The sequence below is a fragment of the Cyprinodon tularosa genome, unplaced genomic scaffold (genome assembly GCF_016077235.1).
Source record: "Cyprinodon tularosa strain WSP-4 unplaced genomic scaffold, ASM1607723v1 ctg631, whole genome shotgun sequence".
NCBI lineage: Eukaryota > Metazoa > Chordata > Actinopteri > Cyprinodontiformes > Cyprinodontidae > Cyprinodon > Cyprinodon tularosa.
The window spans coordinates 50201-73767 of NW_024039376.1; the positions used below are offsets into that span (position 1 = coordinate 50201).

Genomic DNA, 23567 nt, shown 5'->3' on the forward strand with positions numbered 1-23567 from the left:
ATTCAGGATATAAACCTATATGTGTGTTGCACTTTTTATCCAGTGCAAAATGTTATTAACAGCCAATTATTGTTTTCAGTTATTCTTTGAATTGCATCATTTTAACTTTGCAGCCAGTTTGAATTGTTTTATATTCCTTGTTTTGAATGAATATTTACTCCTGAATGTATTTTTTGCTTCTAAAATTTGTGCCATTTGCTGTGATTCAATGTGTGACAGAAAAACCACGTTGTAGCAAAAACAAATAAACATTTTTTATTTTTAAAGCAAAAGCTTATTTTATCAAGTTTTTGCATCGACTGATTTCTTTTCTTGCAGTCTAACTTTAATTGTCAACTGATTTGAAAAAGCTTTATTTGAATTATTCATACTTAATCGGTCCAAATTAGATATTTTATTTATATAGAAATATAAATTCCCAGCTGGCTGGGAAAAGAATTGAACATAAAATCACAACAATGGGAAGGGAGGAAGCCCTCATGACTGGCAGTAAAATCAACACATCAGTTTGTTAGCGAATAGAGTTAAAAATCTAATAAGTCTATTTCCCTGAAGTAAACTTGCAGTCAGAGTTTAGCATTGCTGTGTGCTGAAATTATTAATTTTTATTTGTAAAGTAAACATTGTGATGGGCTGCTCAGTGAAGCAGTGGGTAGCGCTGCTGCCTTGCAGCAAGAAGGTTCTTGGTTCTTCTTTCTGTATGGAGTTTGCATGTTCTTCCCTGAGCATGCATGGGTTCTCTCCAGGTACTCCGGCTTCCTCCCACAGTCCAAAAACATGAAAGGTAGGTTAATGGGCTTCTCTAGATTCTCCTTAGGTGTGAATGTGTGCGTGAATGGTTGGTTGTCCTGTTTGTCTCTGTGTTCAAGCTTACCGCCAGGTCTGGTTGGCTCAGTCGCCCCTTACTGAAAGCCTTCCGCTTTATGGATGTCAGTACAGGACAGACACTCACAGGAAGGATGCACAACCTTCAAGGATAGAACTACAAATAATAGAAGTTACACAAACGTAGTGAACGAATGAAGCGTTCAGTTATAAAACCCATAAAGTGTGCAGGTGAGGATTAGCATGCATCACACAGATTACAGTGAAGAAATATTGTATTTTTGGAGGTCAGCCGTGTGTGTCATGCAGCATGAAGTCATCAAAATGACGATTTCCTCTTTACTGGCACTTCTGCATCTGAATGAAAGTTACAGATTTCTTTCCAGATTGGTTCATTTCCTGGACCTCAGCTTTCCCCCAGAACGGCTCCAATCAGGCCCTAAATGTTTCCTCCATAGGCCTGGACATTCTGACAGAGGAGTAAAGTTGGGTGGATGTTCTATGTTACAGTTCTTCCTTTTTTCTTTTGAACTCGTAGACCTAATATAATGGCTTTAGACTTTATATTGTTAATTGAATAAAATAAAAAGGAAATTTCTAAATCATGAATGCATATCGACCTAATAAGACATAGAATTTTGATTGAACCTAATTGAATAGAGATTTCTCTTCATGCAGCTATCTTCATATATTTTAATCCCTTTCCCTGTTTTTATTTGATGCTTTTCTAGGCTCCCCATGAACACATGCTGACCCCCAAACCCCCCACCCCAATCCACCCCCGTTACATTTGGTCTAGAACCGCCACTGTTTCTGCAGATCTCATCAATAAGCAGGTCTGAATGAAGACTCTCTGAGTCCTAATGGCTTTGTGTAAATCCTGAACAGCTCATCAATCCATCACAGGGCAACACAGAGACACTCAGGACAAAAAGACACTCGTCTACGTTTTTATTCAGGCTTTAATCAGTGAGGTCACATCTGGAGCAGATGTTAACGATATATCATTAGAGGAGGATGAAGAAAATGAGGAGAATTAGGGTTTTATACTTTTACACATTATATTTACATAGATATTGGCACTGAAACAGTGAAATACTTAAGCATTATAATTTTCCTCTATTATTTATTTGTAACTGAGTTGTAAAGTGTTTTTCACTTTCATAAACTTATGTTAGAATAAACACTAATGTACCAGTTTAGATCTCATCAGATGGAAAGTTATGAAAAAAACTGATAGGTCCTCTGCATCTATTTCATTTTTTTTTCTTCACAAATTCTGATTTACTAATTATTTAAAAACAACAACAATGCAAAGTGATAGTTTCAACATGTCTGTTCAATTGACATAGGATCCCAGTTTTCATTTTCTAATTTTTTTTTCAAAAAAAAAAAAAAGAAATGCTCCAACTCAGACCTGGTATTATCATGGATGGTGGCCTGCAGGGCCATAAGTAGACCAGACCAAAGACAGTTAGGATCTACAGGTTAAATCAACCTGACTGATCAGATCATTCCTACTACTGTAGCAAGCAAACATGTAGGCTGGTCATAAAGTGGACTGTCAGCTGAATCCATCCATCCATCCATCCATCCATCCATCCATCCATATTCATTTTGATTATTAGATGTAGGAAAAGATTAACAAACAACATTTTCTAATATCAGATGATAATTCTGCTAATGGCTGATGAAGTTTGAATAAATAGCTCCCTCTGCTGGCCTAAAAAAATTGTAATCTATTTCTACAGCCTTGATGGAAGCAGAGGCCTCCAAGCAGGTAGGAGGGGACATGTTCATGTCTGCAGAGCTGCAGAGATCTTCTGCTGCATCAGGAGCTGAAAATGATCAGAGATCATCTAGTGTTCTGATCCGTTCAAGCTGAAACATGGAGTCCCTGTTAGAAACATGTCTGTGGGTGAGGACTAAACCCTCCATAGTCATCAGCTGGCTTGGGGCTGAGCTTTAAGAACAATCATCAGGTGGAGCCTGCTGAGGTCTAACAGCAGCTAAAGACGCAGCTGAGCTCCTCAGACTATTAGCTCTGAGATAAAAGTTGTTCTAAATGATCTATGATTTGCTGCTTCTTTAGATTATTTCCATGGGATCAAAATGACCGACAGCTCTGATCTAATGAGTAAATATATTCCTTAGTTTTATATTCTGTTTTTATTAATAGTTGACCTGCAGCTTTATTGACCTCTGACCCCCAGCTGCGGCCTTCTGACTGCTTCATCCAACAGATTCTGTTTACATTCATGATCTGCATGTTGCTATCATCCTGCTGTAGAACTATAGCAATCAGAGAGAAAAGAATCATTTCTCTATTAAATTATGTGAAATAAATCCTTTAGAAAATCCCTGGTTCAGATCATCACCAAATTTCAATGAGTTCTACATGAGGCTAAATCGGAAACAACATTTTTATGGATCAATCAGATCTTTTTTCATTTGATCGGTTTTTAAAAACACATCTATGGTGAAACTCAAACAGGCTTAAATAGGAAAGCAACTGGACTTACACTCAGTTTTTTGAAGATGCTTTGACACCAATCCAAAAGTTTTTTGATCATTTAACCATTTTTAAACTAACATAAAAACATTCAGTGGTCGCTGTTAGATTAGAGCCTTACTCCACCTAGTGGTCAGATTGTCTATTTACAAGAAAGCAAACAGCCTAAAGAGTTCATCAGTTTACACCCGCGGTTCTCAAAGTGTGTGGCGCGACCCACTGGTGGGGAATTGAGACGTGACAGGTGGGGCGCGCCAAGTTCCGGTGTGTGTGTGTGTGTGTGTGACTATAACGTGTGAGAGAAAACTGTCCTTATAGCTGTATGTTGCCGCTTTTTAGACTAATCAAACCCACAAAGTAATCATTACTAGCCTACATGCAGTCTAATTAAAAGAACATTAGATATGAGAAAAATTTCCCCTGGAACTGAAGTACCAAAATGATGATTGACGTGACGTCGGCATATTATTTGTAACGGAATAAACTTTCGCGCCCCAGTGTTGCCAACTCAGCGACTTTGACGCCATATTTCAGACCCCTCCAGCGACTCTTTTTCAAAAAAGCGACTAGCGACAAATCTAGCGACTTTTGGAGAACATACTCCGTCAGCGCTCCGCCCCGCTGCGCTCCAGACCGCCTGCACAAAGCAAAGCCTACAGCCGCCGCTGTCCCCTCCGCTCCGCTCTGAGTTCCTTGGAGATCGTAGAGGGCATGCGCCAGATGAACCAGGGTTTCCGCGGATCATTAAAAATAATTACAATTCATAATTCTTTTTTTAATCAAGCCCTTAATTGGCACTAAAATTAATTAAATATGTTTATCGTTGCATTTATGATTCTTTAATAAAAATGCTTCTAAAAACAATTTTGTCAGATATATTATATCGCTATTAATTTGCGTGGAACTGTTTATAAAGCCGTATGTTCGGAAAGGAAGCTCGAGGCGGAGAAAAAGCTAGAGAATATATATACGTATATATATGTGTGTGTGTGTGTTTTTACATACATACAGGAGTCATGGAACTGTGCTTACAGCTCCATATTTCATGTACACTAATAACTTGTGTACATGGTTCTTGTTGATGGCATTAAAATCATTTCAAATAGCATTAAAATAGCATTAAATTAGAGTCACTCATTCCTGTATGAACCCTGTGAGCGCTTAATTTAGTATGACATATTAAAAAAATCCCACCATCATCCAGCATATGTTCAGTTTCTGCCCAAATATATATATATATATATATATATTTTGTAGATTTTTGTAACAGAGATAAGGATAATTCAAAACTGCTTTTTTTTTTATGAACTTGTTCTCTACAACTCAGCATCTCTTTTCATTCATGTAATAAGAAGTTTCTTTTGAATGGATTTGATTAAACTTTAAGTCCCTCGGTATAAAATAAATATTTTAATGGAGATGAGAAATCTGCTTCCTGGTTGGTGAATAACCAATAGTTTGGATCCAATCATTTAAATAAACGGTGTTATTTTTTTTTATTTTTTAGATATTTATAAGAATTGTGCTATAATTTCTAGTCACCAATCTGTTGCTACTATATTTTAATTTGACGAACCGGAATTTGTCGAGGTTCTTTTTCCTGTTTGGTGCGATTGCAATTGCGGATCTTGACCTGGCCGGACCGGAGCGGAGCAAAAAATAGCTCGGCTCCGTAATTTGTCGGTGACGGACGGAGAAGACGTACGTGGACGGAGACGTGCGGAGGAGTAGCGGTGGATGTGGAACAGCTCTCATTGATTTCCATGAAAGACAAGCGCTCCGCACGACGTACGTCAGCGGGGCGGAGCGGAGCGGAGCGCTGACGGAGTATATGGAATCTGGGGGTTACGGGAAAGCACGTATCGTTCCTTTTCTTGTCCTGCTGCCGTGGGGCGCCTCCTCCCTCCCAACCCCGTTCTCCCCCACTATGTGTGCTGTGTGCATTCTTCTTCCCTTTGCCACATCATATCTCTGTGAGATGGGCTTTTCAGCTGCTGCTTCACTGAAAACAAAGCATGACTTGAGAGTGGCAGTATCAAGCCTGCAACCCCGTTTTGAGAAACTGTGCAATGCAAAACAGGCTCATTGAAGCCACTAATGCAGGGATAAATAGACCTGTATTGCCAGATGGATTTCACTTATTTTCTTTTATTAACAGATTGCAGAGTGGCACATTAATTTTTTCTATCTTTGAGCTTGATACAAATTTTGACACAGCTGCATTTTTATTTTCTTTATTTTTGAGCTTGCTGTTATTTGATGTAGATAGTTTGTATTTAGATACTACTTGTTACTTCAATAAAATTGGAACATTTTAAGATTGTTTCATATTTCATTAGCATTGTGTTGGGGCGATGGGGACAGGCGGGGCTTGAAAATTCCCCCTTGTCCAAAGTGGGGAATGACAGAAAAAGTTTGAGAACCACTGGTTTACACAATAAACAATAAAGCTTGAAATAATTTTTATTCTCACAGTACAGAAAATGGATCATTTGAAGAACCATTTTTACCTTTTATTTACTATTCTTCTAAACTTCAATCAATCAATCACTGAATTAACATTTAATTAGTGCTTAAAGTTTTAAGGCTTGACTAAAGATATTTAAAGCAAAACAGAAATATTAAAAAGCAAAAATAAATAAATAAATAAAGCAGTTGGTGAAATATATATAAATTCAAGTAGGATCGTAAAAATATGTCAGATTCTGAGAATCACTGTGCTGTTAAGTTTTAACGGCCAAATTGCACAAACATCTCAGAGATTTTAGCTTTTTAATCCAGAAATTCAATGTAAAACTTAATAAAAAAAATTAAACTAAATTAAATTAAATTAAAAAAAATTAAAGCCGACGTGAATTACCATTGATCTCCTTTATTTAACTGATTGGATAGTTGAATACTGTTTTCCTTCAACACAGCAATAAGAGATGTATTTAAGTTTATCAATATAAAACGATTTAGGCTTAATATAAAAAAAGAATAAATGTATTATGTTTAGTGTAAGAGATTAAAGCTGCAACATTCCACTAATGTTGCCATTAGCAGACAATATAACCACATTCATTTTGGATAAAGTCTGATTTGGAGCACTGCCTGACATGCAGCCATCTGGAAAAGAAATATATTCTGGTTGCCAGATGTTTACAATTCCAGACAGAAAAACACATTAGATCCTGTAAGTTTTCAGCAAGACAACTAGAAGGGTCATTTTGCAGTCCAGGTTTCATGAAGCTAATCGTCAATACCAGACAGCAGGAGAAAACGTTCCCAGCAGGCTCTTCATTGGAACTTGGGTTCTGAGCAGTAAAGCTTAGATAAGGCCTCATGAGGCATTGATCTATCTGAGCTGATTGCTTCAGCAAAGGGATCATTTCTTGGAGCTACATGAGTTCATGAAACCACCTGCTGGCTGAGCTGATATTAACAGTCTGCAATATAATCTCTGATGGCTACATCTATTTTTTTAACCTTTAAGGTCCTCAGATATTTTATTTAATATGTATCTCTTTTTTCATTTTGCCTTTTCATTATTACAAGTGTATGATAAAATGTTTTGAATATTTTCTGTGAGTACATTTTCTAAGGAGATCACATGCTAAAAAGGTAGGCTGTGTTTGTTTTTATGTTATTTTATAGAAATGGCTTAATGAGCTTCAGCAGACAGAAACAATGCTGGTAGAACACAGAAGAGGGCGCTGGATATGTTTCTGCAATGTAGACAATTATGTGAAAAACAGCAGATTTTCATTTAGAAAGAAGAATTTTTAGACATTTTTGGTTTAAATAGATTCCTTTCTTAATGCTTCTCCAGCCTTTGAAGACACCTGATCAGAGTGACTGAACACTGATGGCAGCTGAGAGCCTCTGATGGATGAGATGTTATGTTAGGACATGATGGTTATCTGCGCTCAGGTGGAACCATGACTGTGAAGCAGGGTATTCCTTAAGAGAATTCCTTAAAACCAATTCAGCACTGAGATGTGAGCCTGCTGTAATATGGAGAGATATTTGTGCCATCGGTTTGAGCGCGCAGGAACCAATCCGAGCGCGCAGTGAGACAACACGCGCAAAGCCAGTCTGGCGCGCGCTCAACTCTGTAAAACCCTCTCAACACACACTGTTCTCGCGCTCAGTTTCATCTCTGCGCGTGCTCGAATCCGTCTCTGCTCGCGCTCGACCTGCTCTCTCTCCGCGCTCAACACCAGCTGTGCGCTCGGCTGTTTCTCCGCTCGCTCGACTCTCTGCGCTCGCAACTTCAGCAATGTATGTAAATGAACCATACCATCAGCCAATCACACCCAGCTTCTTTTCATCCAATGAAAGCATTCCTTCCTTCTTCTTCTTCTTTTTTATCATGGCGGATCGCAAGCAACTTTAAGGTGCATACCGCCACCTACTGTTCATGATTGTGTAGCAACATTGTTTTACATCTATTAAATTCTATTTTTTAATTTTGTATTCTGAAGATAACTAATTAATGCTTTCCTTAATCTATAAATATCCTTTATATTTCCTTTATTTCCCAATAATCCTTTAAGACTCCATTCTTGGCCTGTCCTTTCAACTACTCTTCTCAATTTTTCCCTTTCAGGTTCATATGTTTTACAGTTCATTAATACGTAAGCATTCGTTCCAAATACTACACCGGGTTAAATGAAAAAATAAAAATAAAAACACAATCAGGAAAATCAAACAACTCTTACAGTTATTTTGTCAACATTCCTAAGATAGTACTATAAAATATCTTGAATTATCTCAAATAAACTTCAGTAAAACAGTTATTAGATCATTGCCTCATCCATCTCTTTTACCTGCTATTGACATGGATTTAAATTTGCTGTTTTAAAAGAAAAATAAGGAGGATATTTCAGGGTCAAGTATGGTTCAACAGTATATAGATAAAAAATATTATGGATATGTTAAATTTTTTATGGATGCTTCAAAATATTCCAATATTAGGAATGGTGTTTTCAGCTGTTAGGATTCCAGTTTGTGCGGTTGTTTTAGTGTTTTCTTTTGTTCTCCCTTTCCACTACTAGATGGTGCCCTCTCCTCATTTGGACCTCCTTGCACACCTGCGGCTCATTGGGTCATCACCAGAGGAGTATTTGAGCAGCGGGCTGTCACTACCTCGACATCAGATTGTTTGCCAGTATTGGGTACTCTAGCCAACCTCAGATTAGCTGAGTCTAATTATTGCCTTGTCTCCAAGATTCTAAGCTTGCCTTTGTCATTGTGCTCCGGTAGGATGCCCTCCTGATCCACTGGATAAGCATGGACCTTCTACCCCCCCCTGGAAGGAATAATTTGAGTCACATTGAGCAAGGGGAAACCTCCAACAGATCCGTTCAAGTCTGCTTCAGGAAAACCAGGTGACCGTCCGCTCCAATGCTCCTCTGGACCCAACGCTAGTCTGCTTGTCCGCCCACCAACGAGTTCATTCATCTCTGGATAAAACCCCACAAACTGGATCTTTAGGAAAACCAAGAGCCCCCCAAACGTGAGTCCCATTCCTGCAAATTACAAGTCTCAGTTATATTTCCTACAGGCCTTGAACTGATCATTGTGATCTCCCCTTCAGAGTTTCCGGTTCCAGTTCATCAGTCCGCTGACGTTCAACTGAGTTTACCCTGCTGTATAACCTCTCACTCTGATTTTGTTTACCTACAAATAAGCCTGTTAACTTTTACCTTTGTTTTTCTGAGTGTTTCTCTGCATGTGGGTTAGAACCATAAAACTCATCATGACACCAGCATGTCTCCTTATTTTCACAGACCTTGAAGGATCCAGTCTTGGTAGACCGCGTCCTTGGAGGACGCAGCCCATGAATTCGAACAGAGCTATCTCTGCTCTACCAGGTTTTTGTTACCATTAGCATAAAGAGTGAAAGAAAGAGAAATAACAGCCGACTCAAATAATGCCCACTATGCCTGATTGCCAGTCCAGTGGTGATAGTAGTCATACTGCTTTTGTATTTGGGATTGGCATTTTAATCTCTCTCTACAATAATCTAACAACTGATAGGAAGTGTTACAATATGAAGAAACAATGTAATAATAAGAGATTTATCAAGAGGAGATTAGTCCATGTTCAACAGTTAAATCTATCTCCTGTATATGCATTAGTATCTGTTTTTAAAAGCAAATTATTTTTCTTAAAATCTATTTGTAATGTTTATCTTGTATTTCTAATGATTTTTTAATGTCCAATTATAATTTTGGCTTTAATTATGTAATGCATTAATTACAATTATTTTACATAGGTTTGTGATTAGGAACTTAATGGTGATGCATTATTATCCTCATCAACATGTTCTGCACAGCTGCTCCCATTAGATGGCGCCACTGATCCTCTGACTCTCCCACATCTATCATCCACTATCTGAGAGACTGTCTGCATATTCTCCTTCAATACATCAATGCTCAATACCTTCTTTGTATTGTTTTCCTATTTCTCCTTAGGTAAAGCTTAATTTAATAATTTTTGGTCTGATGTTGCTTAATTCATAAAAATATTTTTTCTAAAAAGTTCTTCTTGCTTAAAGTGTTTTTTGCTGAAAAACTGGTGCTGAGACCTTAGTCCCAACGACCCGCTAGAACCGCATAAAACAGAAGATGAGTTCTAGTATGTTCTATAGTTTCAAGCAGTTGCTTAGGTAACTGGTATTCTATGAACAATGTGGTTAAAGTTTCCTCAGATAGAGGCAGCCCTCCTCACTACTCAGGAAGAAGGCGGTTTAACTTGAAATAACTTCCTCAACAGAAGAAAAAGTCAGACGAGAGAGAGGAAGGATGAGGGTAACACCTCTACCATGTCTACTCTGTAAGTAGGAAGGTTTTTAGCTGGTTTTTCTAGTGTATTTTCTGATGAAAATAAATTCATGACAAAATAATTTGGCTGAAATTATATAAAAGAGATGCAAAGATTTATAACAGCTTTAAGAAAATGTCTGTTATTTTATTTAAATTGTTTTGAATCAAGAAATCAGATCTACATGAAAATGTTGAGTTTGACTTTTTTCTACAGTCTATAGAGTCTCAGTGAGCATTTAATTAGAAGTTTGAAGATTGAGTTTAATGAGAATACTTTTATTTTCAGGGCTGGCCTTCCTTCACTATTCTACAAATCAACAAGGTTGGTAATTATGTATTTTATTATCTAAAATAAAATGCAGTTTGCATTTTTGGTTCTTTTGAAAATAAAGTGGCTGGTTGTTTATTTTTCACATCTTTCCAGCTGCTCTGACTGTGAGTCCCAGCAGATCTCAGTTCTTTAAAGGAAACTCTGTGTCTCTGAGCTGTGAGGAGAACAACAGCTCTGCTGGATGGACTGTTTGGAGGAACACAACCAGAGGACAGTCTGAGTGTAAAGGTCCATGGGGGAAACCAGATGGTCTAAGATGTTACATGACCTCCTTGTTCCCAGATGACAGTGGAGTTTACTGGTGTTCCTCCAGAGAGGGAGCAGCCAGCAGCAGCATCCAGCTCACTGTCACTGGTAAGATCAGACTGTGGAGTTAGTGTTGATGAAGCTGTGTGGAAATGGATGAAATGCTGTAGTTTGTCTCTGTGTTGAGGTGGATCAGTGATCCTGCAGAGTCCTGTCCTCCCTGTGATGGAGGGAGATGACGTCACTCTGAGCTGTCTAACAAAGACCACTCCCTCCAACCTCCCAGCTGCTTTCTATAAAGATGGCTCCCTCATCAGGACTGAGCCCAAAGGTCACATGACCCTCCACCATGTGACCAGCTCTGATGAAGGCCTCTACAGGTGTAACATCAGGGGTCATGGAGAGTCTCCATCACGCTGGATCTCTGTTGAAGGTCAGAAGGACCAACATCTTTCTTCCACTGTCTGGGTTTCAGAGAATGAAGTTATTTTTATTTCTTGTTTTTTCTTCAGAGAAACCATCCTCAGTCTCAAGAAATCTCGCCTCTTATGTTCCTACCACCAATCCTCCTTCAGATTCCCAGTTTCCTCTCTCCTTGATCGCGTCTCTTTCATGCATCAGTCCACTGGTTTTACTGCTGATGACTCTACTGATAAAACAAAGATGTTACAAGAAAACTGGAAGTAAGACTTTTGATTTTTACATTGTTTGTTTTTGTTATTCACTTTATTTTATGAGGTTTAAAGCCTAATTTCCATTTTAATATTTAAATCCCTCTCTGTGCCACAATAGGCTCAGCTGAGGTCAACGAAGCTGAATGGGATATGGTAACATATAGTGATGTAAGAATATTAACGCGACATCTATGGAGAAAAGGACCAACAGAAGGTAATGATTCTGTGTATGTGGTTTTATGTGGAAATTCTCCTCTTGGAGTGGGGGTTTAGGACTAAGAATAGTGGAACCTGATTATGTATCTGTGCTTGTATTTGTACTTGCTGCAGAGAGAACCTTTTCATGTTAGGACATTTTATATCAAATATGTTATATTTATAACTATAGAAACGGAAGCTATCATCCTCAAAACGTGCAGCTACATTTTCTACATTAATATACAGCTTGTTTACACCTTACTGAGAGTGGTTTTCCATTTTTTTATTTTTGCAAAATTTTCAGATGCAAACTCAAACAGCTTAATCTTAATACAAACATATCTACTCTGGTCTAGTTTCTTACTCTACTATGATCTATTGTGGTCATTATTTCCATTTGCACATTGACAGAAGCTTTTCAATTTTTGCATTGCAGTAATATTTGTTAGTTTGCACGGATAGGTGTGAGGTGCTTTTTGGTTTCCACTTAGTTTCACACGCCTGCCTCATGAGCAGCAGAGGTGTTAAAAAACTAAAAAAACTAGTCTTCCTTTAAACGATTAACAACAGCATAGTACATTTATTCTAGTGGTTCCAGCAATGTTTGCAATATGCCCTTTTTTCTAACAGAAGACAATATGGCTACAGATTATTCACTTAGGAGGGATGATGGTTTCAGTTAAGGTAAAATATTGATCAGAGAAAACAGGATATGAAAACAAATCTATAACTATACGTGCTAAACTAACCAACTGAAGCTGCCATGGTAATATATTCCTCAAATAGTTAAAGCCGAGTAGAGGATCGAGTGCATCTGTACTCCTAAGAGGGAATCCTCAGAGAATACATGATGTGATTGTTTTGGTCTCTGATGTAAAGTTACCTACTGACACTAAAATACTCTGTCCTTCAAGTAAGACATAAATCAGCCCAGTTCTGGACAAGAAAGGCCGACTGAGTTTTCCTACCTCGTTAATGAAAAGGAGGAGTTGGAGTTAGCACCATCTGTCAAAGTATTAATTAGATTACATCAAAACCATTTTCCTACTTCTGAATAATTAGAGCAAAAGACCTGACTATTTTCAAGTGCCAAAAACACTAATTTATGTTACTTAGTCTCATTCACATACAAACAGAAGTGTGAATAGATCAGAGAAAACGCGACTGACTGGCAGACTGAACGGCAAAAAAACCCTCTCAAAACAGCAATCTCATCAAACTAGAATTCTTATTTTTTATTTCCGCTTATGTTGAGCCTAAGCTTGTGCTGGAATGGTAGAATCCTTAGTTACATCCTAAAATGCAAATATTAGCTTCAGATAAACCGTTTTCAGACAAAGACTACAACTTCGGAGATCCTAGATCATGGAGGACACGTGTAACAGCAAACGCATGGATGGCTCGTCATTAAACCTCCAGCAACAGTAACCGTTTCATAACAGAGTTCCTACATGAACATACAACTCTTTAAAACTCATTAAAACCAAGCTTAAGTTCAATTATTTAACTTTTGCAGTCAGTGTCAGTCCTATGGTCCTTTAATAACCCCAAAGGATTACTCTGTCTGACCACAAGTCTAATGTGCCCATACAAGAGTATGGTAAAAGTACATGTTAGGTTGTGTCGGGTAAGACAACATGGATTGTGGAGTACAGGTAAACATCATGTTTGCTCCTACAGTCAAAGGTTGATAGGAAGGTTGTCCAAACTGGTTGTAAGTGAAAACTTCTCGAGCCTTGATGGTTCTTGGTGATCTCGTTAGTGTTGTGACATCTTCCCCTTGAGTGATAGTTTGAGGTACATTATCAGAATCTGGGACAACTGGTACAAAACTATCTATGTCATTACCGTCAACAGGAACAGCTTCACTCATAGCTTTCATTGCGTGCTTTGTGTCTGATACTGGATACTTCTCAGCTGGTGATGATAGGCACTGTCCATGGTGCTGAATAGGGTACAGGAGCAGTGATTAGTACTTTTGGACATTGTACTTCGACATGCAAGTCGTTACATTGCTGCTGTGTGGTAGATCGTTGAATACTTTGTCTAACAGGTTAAAATTCTGCTGTGGCTCTGAGTTCAAGCTGTGATTAAAGTTGAGATCTTGGGTTCAGATCATACACAGGTACACTTTTCCATTATTATGTGTACTCCTCCTCTTCATCAGATTGTTCTGACTCTTGTGTGATAGCTTCCTAAGTTCTCCTTAGTTCTTGACTTTGTCCTTGTTCAATGGGTAAATCATTGACTGTAATAGTAGATTTCTGTGCAAGACTCGAATACTGCGCTCTACAGTGTTTGATTCCTGGTCTTTAAGTCTGTCAATCTTGTCCTTTGGATTACGATGATATTATTACTTCTATAACAGGTTTTCAAGGGAATTTACTGGCTACCAAGAACAGAGAAACCTCCATGTAGTGGTTCTCCAACAATGCCTAAGCAGGCTGGGGATTGGTTAACAATACTCAGAAAGGGTAATCATGGATCTCTGCCCACTGGACACCACAAACCTGTCCAAGTTTCTTACCGGTTTCCCCCACTCAGTGACGAACCCACTGAGAAGCCTACTCTGGTGATTGGTGGCTTCATAGTGAGAAACGTGGCATTAGAGACACCAGGGACCATAGTCAAATGTTTGCCGGGGGCCAGAAAAGGCCACATCAAATCCTACCTGAAACTGCTTAAGCATAAGGTTAAATACAGTAAGATTGTTATTCACGATGACCAGTGGTGGAAAGTAACAAAGTATATTTAATTGATCACTGTACTTTTTTGAGTATCTTTACTTTACTTTAGTTATTTTTAGGTGGATAACTTATACGTTTCACTCCACTAGATTTCAAATATTGTAGTTCCTACTCCATTACATTTCAAAGTTAAATATTTTACTTTGTACCCCACTAAATTTCAAGGAAGCTGCTAGCTTTCCTTGCCCTGTGATGGACTGGAGACCTGTCCAGGGTGTACCCCGCCTCTCGCCCATTGACTGCTGGAGATAGGCACCAGCACCCCTCGCGACCCCACTCGGGACAAGCGTGTAAGAAAATGGATGGATGGATGGATGCTAGCTTTCCTTTTTTCTGGCCTGTTTAGACCATTCTGGTGTAGTGGTCTAGTATTGGTAGCAGGTGGTTCTACGCATCATTACATGCGGTGGTTTCTGAAAGTTACAAGGTTTTTAAAAATTACTCTGAAAATGATATAGAAATGTACTAATACTAGAAGATAGAAGATGTTTACTTTTTAATACTTACGTACTTTTAAATCTACGTATGTACTTTTGAATACCTTAGCATTTTTCAAAAGTGAGTACTTTAATACTTTAACTTGAGTGTATGTTTGACAGAGTAAGTTTTACTTGTAGTCGAGTAAGATATAATAATAATAATACATTTTATTTAGCAGCGCCTTTCTTGACACTCAAGGTCACTTTACAAATAATACAAAAGATAAATAAAAAGAGATGAAAATACAAAATACAGATACAGGAACATAAAAAACAAAAAAACAATCATGGATAGGGAAAAGAGCAGTATATTCACAGATAAGCGAGCTGGAACAGATGGGTTTTGAGTCTGGCTTTGAATAAGGGGAGAGAGTCAATACTGCGGAGGGCGGGAGGAAGTGAGTTCCAGAGCTGGGGAGCAGAGCGGCTGAAGGCTCTGCTCCCCATGGTGACAAGTCGAGCTGGGGGTACAGTGAGGTGGATGGAGGAGGAGGATCTAAGGGAGCGGGAGGAGGTGGCAATGTGAAGGAGGTCTGACAGATATGGAGGAGCAAGGTTATGGATGGCTTTGAAAGTATAGAGAAGGATTTTAAATTGAATTCTGAATTGAACTGGGAGCCAATGGAGTTGGTGAAGAACAGGGGAAATATGATGGAAGGAGGGGGCTCTGGTGATGACACGAGCAGCAGAGTTCTGAAGTTGAATTTTATGGAGGGATTAATGAGTGAGGCTGAAAAGAAGAGAATTGCAATAATCAATACGGGAGGTGATGAGGCTGTGGATCAGGACAGAGGCAGTATGAGTGGTGAGGGAGGAACGGAGACGGTTAATGTTGCGAAGGTGGAAGTATGCAGACCTGGTAATTTTGGTAATGTGAGACTGAAAGGAGAGGGAGGAGTGACCTGAGGGGAGGGGGAGACTAAGGAGTTGTCAATGGGTAGTGAGAAACTTTTGATTTTTGATAGGGTGGATTTAGTGGCAACAAGGAGGAGTTCTGTTTTATCACTGTTAAGTTTAAGGAAGTTTGAGGTGAACCAGTCTTTAATTTCAAGTAGGCAGTTAGTAAGGGACAAGGGGGGGAGTGAAGAAGTGGGTTTACTGGATAAATAAAGCTGGGTGTCATCCGCATAACAGTGAAAATGAATGTTGAATTTCCGAAAAATACTGCCAAGGGGAAGAATGTAGGTGATGAAGAGGAGGGGGCCAAGAACTGAGCCTTGAGGAACACCAGAAGTGACAGGGGAAGGGTGTGATGTGAAACATTTGAGCTGAATAAACTGAGTGCGGTCGGAGAGATATGAGCGGAACCAGTCAAGAGGGATGTGAGAGATGCCAAGAGAGGATAATCTATTGAGGAGAATGGGATGAGAAATGGTATCAAAGGCTGCACTGAGATCGAGAAGGATGAGGATGGAGAGGAGTCCAGAGTCAGCAGCTATAAGGAGATCGTTTGTGATTTTTATTAGGGCAGTTTCAGTTCTATGAGAGGGGCGAAAACCAGACTGGAAAGGCTCGTAAAGACTGTTGAGGGTAAGAAAGGTGTGAAGTTGAGCAGACACAATTTTTTCAAGTATTTTAGAGATAAAGGGAAGATTAGAAATTGGACGAAGGTTATTAAAGTTAGCGGGATCAGATCCAGGGTTTTTCAGAATCAGGGAGACAGGTGCAGTTTTGAAAAGTGAAGGAACAATACCAGAGGAGAGTGAGGAATGAATAATGCAAGTAATGAAGGGGAGGAGGGAGGTAAGACAGGTTTTGACCAGAGCCGTGGGGAGGGGGTCAAGAGAACAGGTAGAGGACTTGGATTTTTGAATGAGGTCAGAAATTTCAGAAGAAGTGGGCAGTAGGAAGGAGGAAAATGACTGGCTATGGGGGAGGGGAAGTGGGAGGCAAGGCGGTCCCATGTAATTGCTGGTGAATGGAGCAGATTTTTTCATTAAAGAAGGTTGACAAAGATCTACAGGTCTGAGTAGAATACATGTAAGAAGGCAGGGTATCAGGGGGGTCAAAGATCTTGTGCATTATAGAAAAGAGAGACTTGGAATTTCCATCATTGGAGCAGATAAGGTCAGAATAGTAATTTGATTTAGTAATGGCTAATGAATTTGAATATTGAAGTAGATGAGTTTTATGCATTTCTTTTTGTATGGAGAGACCAGTTTTTTTGTGGAGGCGTTCCAGTTGCCGACCTTTGGCTTTCATGAGGCGGAGCTCAGGAGTAAACCAAGGGGCAGAACGGGAAAAGGATACATACCGGGTTTTGAGAGGGGCAAAGGAATTGAGAATATAGGAAAGCCCAGAGTTGTAGTGGGTGACAAGGTGGTCCGGAGAGGAAAGAGCAGGGATTGGGATGTTGTCAATGTGGGAGAATAAGATGTCTGTGTTTATGTTCTTAATATTGCGGAAGGAAATCTGGCGGACAGGCTTGATTATGGAGAGAGACAGGGAAACGTTGAAGGATAAAAGAAAGTGATCAGAAATATGGACATCATCAGCAGAACAGTTCCAGGGGATTAAACCAGAGCAGCAAATCAAGTCCAGCGAATGTCCTTTTATATGGGTGGGAAAATCAACATACTGATGAAATCCAGAACTGTCCAGGCAGGAGGTAAAGTCTCTGGTGAGTGAAAGGTTTACATTGTCCATGTAAATATTGAAATCACCTAGGAGAATGACATTAGGAGAGAAAGTAGTCAGGTGGATAAGTAGTATGGATAATTCATTTAAAAAGTCACTATGTGGTTTGGGGGGACGGTAGACTATGGAAATAAATATTGGAGTAGGACCAGGCAGTTCAAATGCAAAGCATTCCATAGAGCGGAAAACTGGAATAGAAACAGGCAACAACTTCCACTTCTCGCGATGAAGTAACGCGAGACCTCCCACACGGCCAGAAACACGAGGAAGAGAGTGGTAAACAAACCCAGGTGGAGTGGAGGCGTTGAGCTGGGAGAAGTCTTTAGGTTGTCGCCAGGTCTCCGTGAGGCAGAGGAAGTCCAGCTTACGGTCATTGATGAGATCCTGGATGAGCTGACCCTTGTTTGTGAGAGAGCGGATATTCAGGAGTCCAAAGTTGACGGGAGAGTTGATATGACCGGAGGCGGGGCTTGCTGCCTTAGCCAGGCTAGCAAGCGAACTGAAATCAGCGGTCCGACCGGGATATCGGCGAGAGCGGCGTGAAGTGGACCAGAATGATGGTATTGGATTGGAGTCATCGATGTGGAAATTCCGACGGGATCCGCGGTGGATGTATCTCTGGCGGGGAAGGAGCATGATCTCCGGGTGTAGCTGGAGAACTGGCGGTGCAGGCGCAGACAGAAACCCACGGAGCAGGAGGAGATCAGCTGCCGAATACTGGGACAGACCAGCCCCAGGTCGATGTAGAGTGGAGAGGACAGTCCAGAGGAGGATACACCAGATGTAGAACTTGGAGGTTGACATTGTTAACGGCAGCCGGTGGCTAACCAACAGCAGCAACGGCGTAGAGTCAGGAGAACAGTTGGAGAGTGAGGTTAGTTAACCACACTCAGACACAAAAACAACGGGATGGCAGCCGGAGTTAGGATGATAGAAGCGAAGGCAAGTGTCTTTGCTCTCACTTGAATGTGAGTACACAGCCCAAAGTTCCGTAAAAACGTTGAAAAATACTTAAAAACAGGTAGCGGAGAGCAGCGGCTGCAAAAACGCGCCAGCATCCACTCAGCGCATGCGCACCAAGTTGAGTAAGATATGACAGTGAGTATCAATACTTTTACTCAAGTACTGATGTTGGGTACTTCGTCCACCATGGGTGATGACACCCGGTTATACCGTTTAGAGGTCACTAAAATTAGTGTTGCTTCGGTGTGTAGGTTTGCCAAAACAATGTCGGACTCTGTAATTTTCTCTGGTTCTCTCCCTGATCTGACCAGTGATGACATGTTTAGCTGCATGTCGTCATTCAACCGCTGGTTGTCTAGGTGGTGTCCTGAAAACAACGTGGGCTGCATTGATAATTGGCTTTACTTTTGGGGAAAGCCTGGTCTGATTCGGAGAGACGGCATCCATCCCACTTTGGATGGTGCAGCTCTTCTTTCTAGGAATCTGGCCACATTTATTAGTCCTCCAAAACCCTGACCACACAGGGTGCAGACCAGGAAGCAGAGTCGTAGTTTAACACACATCTCTGCAGCTTCTCTACTGTTACCCACTCTTTACTCCATCCAGACAGTGTCCTGCCCACGACCAAAATCGAATAAAACAGAAAAGAATTCTAAAGCAGTAAATCGTGATAATCTAATTCAAATTAAAATATGATAATAATTAAAATATTCCAATTGGGGAAAATTTTTAAACAATGAAACATGATTTGTGTAACATAAGATCTCTTTCTTCAAAAAGTCTGCTAGTTAAAGACTTGATTTGTGATAATCACATTGACTTATGTTGCCTTACAGAAACCTGGCTGCAGCAAGAGGATTATGTGAGCATAAATGAGGCAACTCCTTCAAGCTATTTAAATTTTCACATACCCAGAAGTTCTGGGCGAGGAGGAGGAGTAGCAACAATCTTTCAGTCTGACTTACTGATTACTCCCAAAACAGTTAATACCTACAACTCTTTTGAACATTTAACCCTTAATTTCCCTGATCCAAATTGCAAAGCAAGAAAACCTCTTCTTTTTGTTACTTTGTATCGTTAACAAGGTCCTTGCTCTGAATTTTAAGTTTATTTTAGTTTAGTTAACAGGGTCATCATAGTGGGAGATTTTAACATCCATGCTTACATTAAAGGTGATAGCTTAAGTGGAGCCTTTAATGCTACAGTATCTTAGACTCTATTGGTTTTTTTCAAAATTGTATGGCCTTGCAGGTGAAACAGGCTGGGTGAAAACCTTTATAGTTAGTAAATGGGATAAATAGTACATGAAATAAGAGAAATATAAATTTTCCAGCCACACAGATCATTATTAAATAATGCAGTTATAAAAAAAAAAAAAATCTTTTTCACTTTCTCTCTGCTCTGTTGCTGAGCAGTGCTGCAGAGGACAAAAGTTTAGTTTATTCCCCTTCACAGATTGATGATTTAGTTGATGCAGTTATCTATGATGCTAGTTCTCTGCTTACTGCTTTAGACAATGCAGCCCCTTTGAACATGAAAAACTTTAAAAATAAAAAGTTGGCTCCTTGGTTTAATGCAGAGCTGCGCAGTCTGAAGCAAAATGCTAGGAAACTGGAGAGAAAATGGTGCTCTACATGTCTACAGGAGTCTGCAAAAATTGTTTACTGTATAAGAGGACCCTTTGTAAAGCAAGAACAGAATATTTCTCCTCATTAATAGAGGAGAATAAAAATAATCCTAGATTTATTTTTAATACTGTTGCCAAACTCTCCCAGCGTTTGGCAACTGTACAGTATTTGTTGAACCCTCAATTTCACCTGCTCTTAGCAGTAAAAAATATTGATTCTTTTAACAATAAGATCATTAGCAGTCAATGACTTGGTCAATTATAGACCTATATCCAATCTTCCTTTATCTAAAACTCTTCAGCTTTCTATAGAAGCTTGTGGGGGACAAAATATTTTTTTTAACTTGGTGTCATGTTGGGTTCCAGTCTTTTCACCCACATGCAGAAACACACACAGGAGAGCACTGAAATCAGTTAAAGTGGTTTATTGAACAGATTCAAACAATAGTGAGGGAAAGTGCTCCGGGGAGAAGGGGAAAATCCGGTCCTCTGACTGTCAATGAGAGAGGGTGGTTAGAGTTGCGTTCAGGGAACAGTGGGAAAATACAATAATAGCAGCGGTGCTTACTTTTGAGTTGGTGTCCGGTTCAGCGACAGAACGGCTGAATCAGAGGAGGCTTCTCTTGAGTGGAGTGGATTGTGTAGGGTCCAGAGTGGGGTTTTGGAACCGGGGGTGGCGGAGCTGGCGGGTGGACAGGTAAGTTTGTTCAGCGAGGTGGAGAAGGGAGGCTGACTGGGAATATCAACCTCACGCTTCACAAGGAGAGCTCTCGGAGGAGTTCAGACGCTTCCGGTATAGGCAGCGTCCACAGGGAGTCACTGGAGACGACCTGGTGAAGAGGAAGCAATGGAGGGAATTACTCAGACAGAAGAATCTAAGCGAAAGGTCTACTCAAAGAGAATAATACTCGGTAGGATCTACGAGGGGCTCTGGTTACCATAATAGGCAAACACTCAGGCAACGCAGAGTCGGTCATCCGCTCCTTATGTAGCTCCACAGTCAAATGATGATTTCCCCCAGGTGTGTCCACGGGGTTTCCCACACTTCTCCAGGGGCCAGCCTACAGGCTCTGGTGGTAGAGGAAGGAAGGGAAAAAATAAAAAAAAAGAAAAAACAAAACAAAACCCTGGGTCTTGACACTTGGGCTTAATTAGTATAAGAGTAAGAAAATATGTATACCATAAATTCTTTAAAAATCCTAAAATGTGATTTCCTGGATCATTCTTCGCAAGTGTACTGTGATAAACATAAATTGGTTTTCATATTTTTTATGCACATGCTCAGCTATGAGTGAAATTACTCAGAGTTGATGGAGTTAATTAAGAGACTTTTGTGAGACGAACAAAGTTTCTGACTTTAGTGTAGAAAAATACAGAGTTAAGGATTTGAGTCGTGAAACGGGCCTCAAATCATTCAAACTGTCCATCATTTTTGTCTCCCATTCAGCTGCTTTAAAGGATATTAAACACTAAAAGCTGCTGGGTTCAGAAGAACCTGATCTGTAACCTGATGCTGGGTCACATTTGGATGGAGCCCACCCTGGGCTGGTTCTCCTCAGCAGGGTTGGATATGGATCTGACCCAGTTAGATCTCCTCTGATCTCTCTGTTGTTCATCTCTCAGCATTAACACTGTTTCTGTCATTGTGTTTTTCTTCTGTCAGATGGGATGGAAACCTTCTCTCAGTTCCTCAGGACAGAGTTCAGGGAGGAAGACATCAAGTTCTGGTCGGTCTGTGAATACAGAACCACTGATCCAGGAACAGAGCTGCTGTCCAAAGCCAGATCTATTTCTACAGCCTTGATGGAAGCAGAGGCCTCCAAGCAGGTAGGAGGGGACATGTTCATGTCTGCAGAGCTGTAACGGTTGTAATGCCCTAACCAGTAGATCTCCATTCCCAAATTGGTGTGGTTCATTTACATACAGTTAAAGTTGTGAGCTCAGATATTTAGTGGATCATGCAAGGAGAAGGAGTGAAGCAAGACTATAGACAGAAGATAAAGTTTGTTGGCTGGAGTTCAATGCATGTCAGACAGGTTTTCAGCATGTTTAAATGCTGCACATTGTGTTTAGTTTGGTAACACAAAAAGCTACTTAGAGTAAGTCTTGCAGGAGTGACGGACTAGTTTATATCAGAGTGGTCTAATCCACCTTTTATTGCTAACTGTAGTGTTGGCTCTACTAAGCCCATGAAATTAGCCAATAGGAGACCATTTTTGCATGTTGCACACACATCACCTCACAGGTCCACAACAGCTGAGGGAGCAACTTTTAAGTTGCCCAGATGTGAGTCGGCTTAATTAGGTCGACTTCTGGGTGAATTCTCTACCACTGACACATTAAGTCCTGCAGATCTTCTGCTGCATCAGGAGCTGAAAATAATCAATTATACACATGTGTAGATGAGGAGCTGAGCTCCTGACTATTAGATCAGGTTTAGATCTGGAATCAGAGTAGATAGATCACAGTGATGAAAGAGGAAGCTGTTTGATGACCTTTAACCTTTTGGATTCTATGTTGGGGGCAGTAATTGGTCTTCTAGTAGTTATCAGAATAGTGAGAATGATAGAAAACCCAGAGCGCATTAGAGAGGAAGGAGCAGGAACCCTGAGCTGATAGAGGCAGAGGAAGGAGCATCCAACATGGAGGGAGGTCAGCAATGAAGCTCAGAGCAGAGAGACACAGATAGAGATGAAGGACACTGGCTGCTGTGATGGACAGGTTGGAATTAAAGCTTTTCTACTTCATCTATGATTTCCTGCTTCTTTAGATTATTTCCATGGGATCAAAATGACTGACAGCTCTGATCTAATGAGTAAATATATTCCTTAGTTTTGTATTGTGTTGTTTTAAATAGTTGACCTGCAGCTTTATTCTCTGTATTTTCTTTCCTTCTAACCAGAGTGTGTTGATGTTCTAGCAGAGCTTCCAGTAGAACCAGACCTCATCTACTCCTCAGTGAGGTAGTCCACCATCTGACCTCTGACCTCCAGCTGCTGCCTTCTGACTGCTTCATCCAACAGACTCTGTTTACTTCTACATTCATGTTTCTATCATCCTGCTGTTAGAACATTTCTCTCTATGTAGAACTAGAGCACTCAGAGAAACCAGACCAGATCTAGATCATCACCCAAGTTTAAAGGGGAACCACAGTTTTTTTTTACATTTGGCCCTTAATTTTACGTTATTCCATCATGTTCTACTCACCCATATGAGTCTTGTGTCATCTGGAGCCGTTCTGAAGATATTCCGTTAGGTTATATCCAAGTAACGTCTTCCTATGGGCAACGACTTGAAGGCACAAACTAAACTGTTCATAATTTATTATTTATGGTACGCCAGCATTCAGAACGTAGGCAAATCACTGTCCCCAAGACATCCGCGGTTATATTTTTTATATTAATATGTTTTAAAAATGAAGCGGCAAGTGTATGATTTCTTTATGTAGTCTTTACGTCATAGCGCGGCTCTGAGGTCTGATCAGATTCCATGAGTCCTCATATGCGGCCTACAAAT

The 23567-nt window shown here is 40.1% G+C and overlaps 1 protein-coding gene across 4 annotated transcripts; it reads left to right on the forward strand.

Annotated features, from left to right (window-relative positions):
- The first annotated feature begins 10127 nt into the window (after positions 1–10127).
- LOC119798642 (Fc receptor-like protein 5) lies at positions 10128–23188 on the forward strand. Of its 4 annotated transcripts, none has more exons than XM_038308195.1 (7): positions 10128–10159; positions 10436–10471; positions 10574–10834; positions 10914–11159; positions 11239–11409; positions 21715–21878; positions 22954–23188. In XM_038308195.1, exons 1-7 carry the CDS (start codon positions 10129–10131, stop codon positions 22969–22971), a joined length of 927 nt encoding a protein of 308 aa, XP_038164123.1. In that variant the 5' UTR covers position 10128; the 3' UTR covers positions 22972–23188. The 4 variants fall into 4 exon arrangements, with proteins under 4 accessions (XP_038164123.1, XP_038164124.1, XP_038164125.1 ...); XM_038308196.1 differs by having other exon boundaries at positions 22972–23188; XM_038308197.1 differs by having other exon boundaries at positions 22975–23188.
- Positions 23189–23567: the final 379 nt, after the last annotated feature.

Coding starts and splice junctions, on each gene's coding strand:
- LOC119798642 (XM_038308195.1), top strand. CDS start 10,129: ATGAGGGTAACACCTCTACCATGTCTACTCT. Junction 10,160..10,435: donor ACCTCTACCATGTCTACTCT/GTAAGTAGGAAG, acceptor TTTTATTTTCAG/GGCTGGCCTTCCTTCACTAT. Junction 10,472..10,573: donor CTATTCTACAAATCAACAAG/GTTGGTAATTAT, acceptor ACATCTTTCCAG/CTGCTCTGACTGTGAGTCCC.